Raw genomic sequence first — 10,549 nt, 5'->3', positions numbered from 1 at the left:
AACGACTGTTACGACCTTAAAAATGTGATAGAAAAACTGGCCAGAGAAGGTCGGCTTGACAGATATCTCATAGAAAGGTCGGACAGTCATGGAAAAAGAAAGCGAGATGATATGGATAGAAGAGACCCACCACCACAAACTCCGGAGAGACATATCCATATGATCTCAGGAGGGTTTACGGGAGGGGGACTCACAAAATCTTCTCGTAAAAGACATCTCAAGAGAGTTTACCAAGTCGGAGAGGGGTCCTCCGACCTTCCAACCATTTCATTCACAAAGGAAGATGGGCGAGGAATAATCCCTGGGCACGACGACCCAGTGGTAATTACCATGATCCTGGCAAATGCCCATCTACACAGAACACTAGTAGACCAAGGAAGCTCAGCGGACATCCTCTTTAAGCCCGCTTTCGACAAACTAGGTTTAGATGAGAAAGAGTTAAGAGCCTACCCCGACACCTTGTACGGATTAGGCGACACGCCAATAAAGCCACTAGGATTTTTGCCCTTCCACACCACCTTTGGAAAGGGGGAGAAATCAAAGACTCTGAGTATAGACTTCATAGTTATCGACGTGGGGTCGGCCTGTAATGCTTTAATCGGCAGAGCTACCCTTAATCGACTCGGAGCGGTGGTATCGACACCCCACCTCTGCATGAAATTCTTGACCTCAGCGGGGATAGCAACGGTGAGGGGAGATCAGAAGCTGGCAAGGAAATGCTACAATGAAAGCCTAAACCTGAGGGGAAAAGGCAAAGAAGTTCACACAATAGAGCTCGGTGGAGCAAGGATTAAAGAAGAGCTGCGACCACGACCCGGAGGAAAAACCGAGGAGATTCAGGTCGGAGAAGAGGAAGGAAAAAGCACTCACATAGGAACCAACCTGGGGGAAACCCTAAGACAAGAATTGATTAAGCTCCTAAGAGATAATTCCGATCTCTTCGCCTAGAAGGCCTCCGACATGCCTGGGATAGATCCAAAACTCATGTCCCACAAGCTCTCGGTCCACTCGGGATCTCGACCTGTACAACAACGAAGACGCAAGCTCGGCCCAGAGCGAGCTCTAATAGTAGAGGAGCAAGTACAAGCGCTCCTAGAAGCCGGTTTCATCAGAGAAGTCGAATATCCAACATGGCTAGCCAATGTGGTGCTAGTCAAAAAACAAAATGGTAAATGGAGAATGTGCGTCGACTATACCGACTTAAATAAGGCATGTCCCAAGGACCCTTATCCACTACCAAGCATTGACACCCTAGTAGACTCTAGCTCGGGGTATCAATACTTGTCGTTCATGGATGCCTACTCAGGGTATAACCAAATCCCGATGTATGAACCAGACCAGGAAAAAACATCATTCATCACGCCCAGAGCTAACTTTTGCTACGTGGTCATGCCATTTGGATTGAAAAATGCAGGGGCCACATATCAGAGGCTGATGAATAAGGTGTTTGCCCCTCACTTAGGGAGCTTAATGGAAGTGTACGTCGACGATATGCTGGTAAAGACCAAGAAAGAAGTCGACCTCTTGTCTGACCTTTCACAAGTCTTTGACACCATAAGGTTGCACGGGATGAGACTAAATCCTGCAAAGTGCGCCTTCGCGGTGGAGGCAGGAAAATTTCTAGGATTCATACTAACACAAAGAGGGATCGAAGCCAATCCCGACAAGTGTAGAGCTATCCTAGAAATGAAAAGCCCGACTTGTTTGAGAGAGGTCCAATAGCTGAATGGCCGACTAGCAGCTCTCTCCAGATTTTTGGCAGGATCAGCACTAAGATCCCTTCCACTGTTCTCCCTATTGAGAAAGGGACACCAATTTGAATGGACTCCCGAATGCGAAGAGGCGTTCCAGGAGTTCAAAAAGTTTTTGAGCCAACCTCCTATTTTGACCCGACCTGTAGCCGGAAAAGACCTCGTCCTATACCTATCCGTGGCAGACAAGGCTGTCTCAGCAGCCTTGATAAGAGAAGACGAGGATGGTCAACACCCAATCTATTTCATCAGTAAAGTTCTACAGGGCCCTGAGCTAAGGTATCACAAATTAGAGAAGTTTGCCTACTCCTTAGTGATAGCCTCTCGAAGGCTACGGCCTTACTTTCAAGCTCACACAAAAAGAGTCCGCACGAACCAACCCATGAAGCAAATCCTCCAAAAGACGGATGTTGCAGGAAGAATGGTTCAATGGGCAATAGAGCTCTCCGAGTTCGACTTGAAGTACGAAACTCGGACGGCGATTAAAGCCCAGTGCCTCGCCGACTTTATTGCAGAATATGCAGGGGATCAAGAGGATAAACCAACTACATGGGAACTCTATGTAGATGGATCCTCCAATAAAACAGGAAGCGGCGCAGGCATAATATTGGTAGATGAAAGGGGAACCCAGATAGAGGTCTCCCTCAAGTTTGAATTTCCAGCTTCAAATAATCAGGCAGAATATGAAGCCTTGATTGCAGGATTGAAGCTGGCAGAAGAAGTCGGTGCTACGAAGGTAATGGTATACAGTGATTCTCAAGTGGTGACCTCCCAAATAAGCGGAGAATATCAGGCAAAAGACCCAAATATGAAGAGATACTTGGAAAAAACTCTGGAGCACCTTGGGCGTTTTGCAGAAACCGAGGTCACGCACATAACTCGAGACCTAAATAGCAGAGCAGACGCCCTATCCAAGTTAGCAAGTACCAAGCCAGGAGGAAATAACAGAAGCCTGATCCAAGAAACTCTCCAGGAACCTTCAGTGGTAAAAATGGAAGACAAACAAGAAGTCTTTGAAGTGGTCGGATTAAACCTCGGATGGATGAACCCCTTGGTCGAATACCTGAAATTCGACATCCTCCCCAAGGAGGAAAAGGAGGCCAAGAAAATCCGAAGGGAAGCACAACACTATACCTTGGTGAAAAATATTCTCTATAGAAGGGGGATATCAACACCATTGTTAAAGTGTGTACCGACCTCAAGAGCCACCGAGGTATTAGAGGAGGTACATAGTGGAATCTGCGGGAACCATCTCGGAGCAAGGTCATTAGCCAGAAAGGTGATCCGAGCTGGATTCTACTGGCCAACCTTGCAGAAAGATGCCACAGACTTTGTGAAAAAATGCCAACCGTGTCAAATGCATGCAAATTTTCACGTGGCCCCCCCAGAGGAGCTCATCAGTATCACCTCCCCATGGCCCTTTGCAAAATGGGGAATGGATTTGTTAGGTCCTTTTCCCCAGGCGCCAGGACAAGTCAAATACCTAATAGTGGGAATAGATTATTTCACAAAGTGGATAGAAGCAGAACCACTGGCCACCATCACTGCACAAAGAAGTCGGAGGTTCCTCTACAAAAATATAATCACAAGGTATGGGATACCTTATTCCATTACCACAGATAACGGAACCCAGTTCACCGACTCCACCTTTAGAAGCCTAGTAGCCAGTATGAACATCAAACACCTGTTCACCTCAGTGGAACACCCACAAGCCAATGGGCAAGCCGAAGCAGCCAACAAAGTCATACTGGCAGGGCTGAAGAAAAGATTACAAGATGCGAAAGGAGTTTGGGCTGAAGAGCTCCAACAAGTACTATGGGCTTACAGAACAACCCCCCAATCCGCCACTGGAGAAACACCCTTCCGACTAGTTTATGGCGTAGAAGCTATGATCCCAATAGAGGTCAATGAGCAAAGCCCAAGAGTGATTTTCCACGACGAGATCGGGAATATACAGGGGCACAAAGAGGAGCTCGACTTGCTCCCCGAAATCCGAGAAGAAGCCCAGATAAGAGAAGCAGCGTTGAAGCAAAGGATGACCGCGAGATACAACAAAAAAGTCATTCGAAGGAGTTTCACCCCAGATGACTTGGTCCTAATCAAAAACGATATTGGAGTCAACAAATCAGGAGAAGGAAAGCTCGCTGCTAATTGGAAAGGACCATACAAGATCAACGAGGTCTTAGGAAAAGGCTATTATAGGGTAACCGACTTCGACGGCAACGAGTTACCAAGATCATGGCATGCTTGTAATATGAAAAGGTACTACAGCTAAAAGCGAACTACTCCCTGATGTACTCTTTTCCCAATTTCATGATTTTTTCCCAAAATCAAAGGGTTTTTTCTGAAAAGGGTTTTTAACGAAGCATCATAGTAGGGGCTAAGGGAAAATAAATTATCAAAAGCCCTTAGTAGCAATAAGGTACCTCCTCAATTAATAAAGATCTCTTTCATTTTAAATATCTCTTTTAAATTCCCTTTTTATTCTCTTTCTACGAAACGCGCCGATTTAAGCTCGACAAAACGTGAAAATCCCATGAACCGACCTAGATGGTCGTCAGGATAAAACGACGAGGTACAAGTCGGCGTAAAGAGGCTATAGAAGTCGATCATGATAAACTCGGGAGCAGTAAGACTCATAAGTCGGAATGCGAAACCGAGTAAAATTAAAATGAATCGCAAAAGTAGCCTAAGTCACGAAAAACTCAATAAAACAAAATTGAGTACTAGGAATAACAAAAAGAGATAGGAAAAACTAAGAAAAAGTTATAAGGCTGCCTTGAGGATCAAAGAGATTCAGAAAAGCAGGCAAGCCCCAAAGAAAAGGTTTTTTCCAGAAAAGATCAAAGAGTCAAAAGAACCACGAACAGAAAAGCATGCGCGCATAAGGTAACTCAAAACCCTTATCCAAAAAAGGGCATTTATTTAAACGCTAAATTAAACCCTTATTAAAAAGGGTATCGAAAATTTGTTTTGTTTACGGCCCTAAAAGGCCAGAAAATTGTTGTAAACATCAACAAATAAATATAAAAAGAGTTTAAAAAGAGGGACCCACAGGCCGAGCCCCAATAGCCAAAATCACTTCTTAAGAGGAGTAGAAGGATCACCACCACCAGGACCAGGAGTTGGAGAGAAAGTCGGAGGAGCGGCAGAAGAACTCGGAGCGTCCTTAGAGCGAGGAGGGGACTCTATGATCCTCTGCCCCCGAGTCTTCAAATCAGACTCAGACTCCACCACGGGGACAGGAGGATCCACGATGGCACCATCAATAACAACCTTATCAGGGTCCAAAGGAGAAAGGTCCAAGTCAGGAGCAATGACTCCGACCTGCTCCTTAAAAACCCTCCAAGCCTCATCAGCACCATCCGCAATAGAATCCTCCAACTCGGTATAGGCCTTCCGGGCATTCAGCAAGTCATTCTTTACAGACACAAGATCAGCAAATAAACTATTGTAGCTGGCTTGCGCTGCTTTCCTCAAATCCACCTCTATGTTGCATTGGACTTGCAACTTCTTCTCCTTCTCCCGGAGGCTGGCCCTCTCCTCCTTCAGCTTGGCAACTTCCCCCTCCAACTCCCTCTCATGCTCCTGATATATGCGAAGCCTGCCTTCCAGCTCATCGACCCTCGAGGTCGTCCCTAAAGAGCTGAGAGGAGTCTTCTCAAATATATCTAAGAGTTTGCCACAAACTCCCGCCGTCTTGAGACTCTCCTCAACCACAGTGGTGAGGTAGTGCCGAACAGAAACATCATCCATACTCATACGAGCATGGGGATAAATGTTCTTTCGGACGAACGCAAGAGCGTCCGCCTCACCAGAAGCGCCAGACTCTAAGGTCTTGCGCTTCTTCGGCTCTGGTTCAGGAGTAGGTCGGATAGAAGGGGGTGGCAGAGAGGAAGCAGAGGAAGAAATTACAATAGGTTGGGAGGGAGTCCCGACGTTCCGAGGAGGAGGAGGAGGAGGAGAGACAACCGCCCTAGCACCACCAGATCTGGCACGAGACCTTGCCTTGGCTTCCTGAACCCTCTGGTAAGACTCTTGAGCGTTTTTCTTTGCCATCTCTGCAAAAACAAATTGGTAGCTAAAAGTCAGACAAGTCGGTAAAAGAAATTGCAAGTCGGAAATAAATAAGAAACGCAAAAAGCTACCTAGTTGTGACTGGACAAAAGTCGGCGACCCCTGGAGAAATTTTTTAGTATCCAAGTATGGGGCCCTCCCCCACACTTCTCGGAGGAACTCTACGATGGCCGCCTCCACTTCGTCTAGGTCATCCAGACCATATTTCTCACAGGGGGAGGCCTCTAACCAGTATAGAGGAAAGCGAGGAGAAGAACTCTCATCTAAGAAAAAGGGGTGGTGACCCTCTACTGCTTGAACTTTGAAAAAATAGCTTTTAAAATCGTGAAAGGATTCGTCAAAAAGGGTAAAAAGCCTCCGACCTTGTATGGCTCGGAAGGACACCCACTGTTGCTTATTATTTAGCCCACTGAAGGGCTTGGTCATATGGAAGAGATAGAAGAAAATCCTCAGAAAAATCGGGAACTCTAAGGCCTGGCTGATAAATTGGTAAATTTTCAAAAAACCCCAAGAGTTGGGGTGAAGCTGGGTGGGAGCAACCTGGCAGTGACGTAACACAGACATTTCAAACTCTGAAAACGGAAGAAAAACGCCCAAACGGGTGACCATACTCTCATACATAAAAAAGAAATGAGGGGCCGCCTCGTCGGCCCTCCCGAAGCAAACCCAGTCTTCTGGACCCGGGACTACCAACTCATACTTCGGCTCATCCTCTTCAGAAGTACAAATTCTATGGTGAGTACGAAGGTGGGTGATAAACTCGGTATCGACTGAAGGCTCCTCCCCTAGGACCGTGACATCGACCCACTGAGAGAGAACATCTACGGAAGCCATTTTCTTTTCTTAAAAGGGGTGACAAGAAACCTACAAAAAGAAAAGGAAAATCAACACACGGTCTCTAAAGGGACGGGGTACGGAACTAAAGCCTACAAACCAATCTACCTACAAAATAAAAGCACGCAAATAGAAAGCATGTTACAGAAGGGGAAAAAGCTAACCTTTAAGTCTGAAATCAAGACGGGAGGAAGTAAAAGCCTTCGAAACGCAAGAATGCAGCACGAACGAATGCAAGGGAAATTTGAAAAATCGCAGAAACGAAACAACGAAAGAGAGGAAAAGTATTTATAAGAACGTTAGGGGCATAATGGTAAAATTGGGGCAATCATTAATGAAGATGCACCGTTACCAAGGCCATTAAATCCCTACGCACACCCCTAACGGACACGACGCTTGATTAGACATAACTGTCAGAACCGAAAGGTCAAGGAAAATCACGTCGGTTCTTAAACCATCACATCGGTCCTCTTGCAAATCGGCTACGACCCCGAGTTGAATACTCGAACCCAAATCCTAAAAGGAAATTGGGCTCGAGTAGGGGCACTGTTCATACCCTAGCCCAATAATAAAGGTCCAGGACCCAAGCAAATAGGCCCAACCCAAAGGGTTGGCCCTCACCCAGTACCAGCCTTCATCCCAAGAAGTCGGTACTAAACACGACCTGCTCCAAAGAAGTCGGATACGAGGGTTAGCTGGCAGATAACACTCATTCGAATGAGTAACTGCCCCTAGAAACTCTCTAACCACTTCATAGAGCCATATCTTAACCTCCCTAAGATATGGGAACGGTTATCCACCTAAAAAGGTGGCACTACTTCAGCGGTGGTTATTGGTTCACCACTATAAATACACTAACACCATTCAGGTATCTCTAAGTTCCAATACTCTCTAACCTGCTCACACTCTTGCTAATTTAGGCATCGGAGTGTCTTTGCAGGTACCACCCCCCATTATTTTCACACGTGCAAGTCGGACGGAGGAACACCGAGAACAGACCCACTCGAAAGCCACCTCCTTCATACGTTTGGGCCAACCAGCGCCATCCAACCCATTAATCTCCGGTTACCCACCATAACAATATTCATTCATTCCATTGATAGAAAGATGCGGCAATTTACTGTATAAACTATAAAGCACAGTAATGAATGCACATTTATTAGGGATTACTCATCATGATTATCCGTAGACATAAGTTTTTCAACTAGTGATATCTGTGAGCGCAGCAAAACCCCATAGAACTGACACATCACACAACCTCAACACCTTGATGCAGATGTTTTTCACCATATGTATATGGTACGAGAATGAGTTCACCACGCACTCCCAATATAATCCCTCCATTATCGTTTGCCCTTTAATCCAAATAAGTTCATTGGCCAACATGATTTCCTTTCCGGGACCAAAATAATAACTCTGTTTTTGTTTGCAGCAAAATAGAACGTGTGTACCAAATCAAAGATAGGTTTAGAGATAACCAATCCTTCTAGCACATTCAATGGTATCATCCAATATCTTTTTGGTGTCATATTTGTAGACGAATCCCTTCTCACACAGCTTTGTTGAACCCCATTTTACATCCACCTTCTTCCCCTCCACGTATCTGTAATGTAATCTCAACTTAGATTACTTTCAATTAATCAAGACATAATTGAAATTAATAAGCAAATAATAAGGGTAGGTCACATACTCTTGCTTGACATTGAATTCAGGATAATGTTGAATGTAATAACCAGCAATCTCTGCTATTGAAACATAGGAACTTGCACACAAGAATCTTCCCTTCATTGAGGAATTTTCCATGCAGAAGATGTGAGCTTCACATACATCATCAATATGCACTAAAGGGACTTTCCCCAGCAATGATTCTAAAAATTTGAGTGATTTGTAGGTCTCTGAATTTCCTGTGATCAGTGAAAGACAAACTGCAATGCTACCAGATGCAAAGGATTGAATGGTGTCCCCACCAATAAGACCACATGGAATTGTTACCACCTCTAATCCACCACAACCGTTTTCATTGTTATTGTAGCTCAACATTTCTTTCTCTGTTAGTGTCTTTGAATAAGTGTAGTCCTTCATAGCAACACCAGTTACCACAGTCAAATCAAACATATTAGGATAGATTAATACGGTGTATTTTCCATAATCTTTCAATGTAAAAAATTTTATTAACGTTACAGAATTAGATGCACGTGTATGATTATTTTAAATTCTAGATTTAATCTCTAGTTATGTTTGGAATTGGAACTACTACCTACCAAATGAATCTCTAACCTTATGATGATCGTCATGGTAGACATATGATAAAGAATCATTGAGAGGGGTCCAGCAAGTTTCGTCGACGAAATCCTTGAAAGCAGTTCCATCTTCCTTCAAGGGAGAAGAAGAGAGAACAGAAGCTGTGTAGATTAAGCGCTTCACAGTCCCTGATCTGAGACAAGACATGAAGATGGTTTTGGAGCCTGCAAGTGCTGCTTCAACCGTGTTCTTGTACTGAGAAGAACCGGGTTCATGGTTGAGGGGAGTAGCCACGTGGAAGACGAACTCGCATCCCTGAATGGCAGGGTCAAAGTCAGCGGGGTTGTAAATATCAGCTTCGAACAAGAAAAGTTTCCCTTGGGAATCTGGAATGTTCTTGAGAATCCCCACCTTGGATTCATTCTCTGCAATAATAATTAAAGTGAAACTCAGAATTCAGAGAGTGCTCATCATCATCATTAGTAGAAGAAGATTTGTTTGTAATGAGATTAAACAAGTACTGATATCTCTGAGAGTGGCGTGCACGGTGTAACCCTTCTCTAGGAGCTTCTTCACCAGGTAAGAACCAACGTAACCAGTGGCTCCTGTTACGCAAACCTTGCATCTTCTTCCTCTTCTCTCCATCTTCGTCTTTGTCTCTTTAACTCACGAATACGTATACAAGTGCATACATAGAGAAATCGCCAATGGTAATGGACTAATGGTACTTTGTGATTACAAAGTTTTCTAATATTTATAATCCTTCTATATCATGTAAAGAGAAATGCTAGACCATCAGAATTTATTACTAATAATTCAACCACATATTTTATCTTATACTTTTAAATATTAATAATTAATTAATGATAAAGAATAATAAATTTTAATTTTCAATCTATAGCTCCTAGACAGACACTACTACTAAACAAAATTGCAAGACCATGAAAGGTATATATAACAAACAAAATGAAAAATAGTATTTTTGTAATTTCTATAAGAAAGCGTGAACCGAATGAATTAAATTATTTGGTTCCTTCGGGGACATCCGATATTAAATTGATAATATCTCAATCGGCTTCAAGTGGCTAGCACATAGACGACGTTCCAGAAAACATGAATCAAACGAAAGAACTACCACTTAGTATAATCAAAGATGAAGAATACATACAAATAGAAAAGGACAGAGATATTTACTTAATATTGCGTATTTTCATATAATTCAAAGTCACAGCCTTGAATTGCAGCCTCAAATTGATGTGGACTGTACAAATCTGCCTCAAATAGCACCAGCTTTTCTTTTGCCTCTGGAAACCCTCTCAGAATGCCTGTCTTTGCGTCCTCTGCAATATATATATATGAAATCATCAAATAATGGATCTGATATGCCATTAATAAATAAGACTTCATAATAATGATGATAATCATATCATATATACTTAAGCTTCTAAGGGTTGCATGGACTATGTAGCCCTTTTGGAGAAGCTTGTTAACGAGGTAAGAACCAATGAAGCTGCCACCGCCGGTGACGCATACCTTCCACTCCCTCTTCTCCATCTTAGTTATTTATCTTTTCCCTCCTCTTCTCTCACCAACCAAACAATCTAAGAGGGCCACCCACCCACTACTGCAGTGTTTTATTAATTATT

General features: G+C 43.7%; 2 protein-coding genes across 6 annotated transcripts; both read right to left on the bottom strand.

The window, feature by feature from the left end:
* Positions 1–4,654: 4,654 nt before the first annotated feature.
* LOC148554781 (uncharacterized) lies at positions 4,655–7,640 on the bottom strand. Of its 2 annotated transcripts, none has more exons than XM_088491409.1 (2): positions 5,900–7,640; positions 4,655–5,812 (listed from the first exon to the last, which is right to left on the bottom strand). In XM_088491409.1, the coding sequence occupies exons 1-2, from the start codon at positions 6,660–6,662 to the stop codon at positions 4,830–4,832; spliced, it is 1,746 nt and encodes a 581-aa protein (XP_088347535.1). In that variant the 5' UTR covers positions 6,663–7,640; the 3' UTR covers positions 4,655–4,829. The 2 variants fall into 2 exon arrangements, with proteins under 2 accessions (XP_088347535.1, XP_088347534.1); XM_088491408.1 differs by having other exon boundaries at positions 4,655–6,692; positions 6,827–7,640.
* A 147-nt stretch (positions 7,641–7,787) lies between these two features.
* Positions 7,788–10,457, bottom strand: LOC107645713 (NADPH HC-toxin reductase 1). 4 transcript variants are annotated; one of them, XM_088491411.1, is made up of 5 exons: positions 10,340–10,457; positions 10,128–10,243; positions 8,940–9,209; positions 8,353–8,738; positions 7,788–8,265 (listed from the first exon to the last, which is right to left on the bottom strand). In XM_088491411.1, exons 1-5 carry the CDS (start codon positions 10,455–10,457, stop codon positions 8,130–8,132), a joined length of 1,026 nt encoding a protein of 341 aa, XP_088347537.1. In that variant the 3' UTR covers positions 7,788–8,129. The 4 variants fall into 4 exon arrangements, with proteins under 4 accessions (XP_088347537.1, XP_020959829.1, XP_088347538.1 ...); XM_021104170.2 differs by lacking the exon at positions 10,340–10,457 and adding an exon at positions 9,425–9,668 and having other exon boundaries at positions 8,940–9,328; positions 10,098–10,237; XM_088491412.1 differs by lacking the exon at positions 10,128–10,243 and having other exon boundaries at positions 8,940–9,328.
* Positions 10,458–10,549: the final 92 nt, after the last annotated feature.

The sequence above is a fragment of the Arachis ipaensis genome, chromosome B6 (assembly GCF_059453495.1).
Source record: "Arachis ipaensis isolate K30076 ecotype BB chromosome B6, ASM5945349v1, whole genome shotgun sequence".
In the NCBI taxonomy this organism is placed as follows: Eukaryota; Viridiplantae; Streptophyta; class Magnoliopsida; order Fabales; family Fabaceae; genus Arachis; species Arachis ipaensis.
The sequence above is the reverse complement of the archived record's forward strand: the minus strand, read 5'-3'. Positions and strand labels throughout refer to the sequence as shown.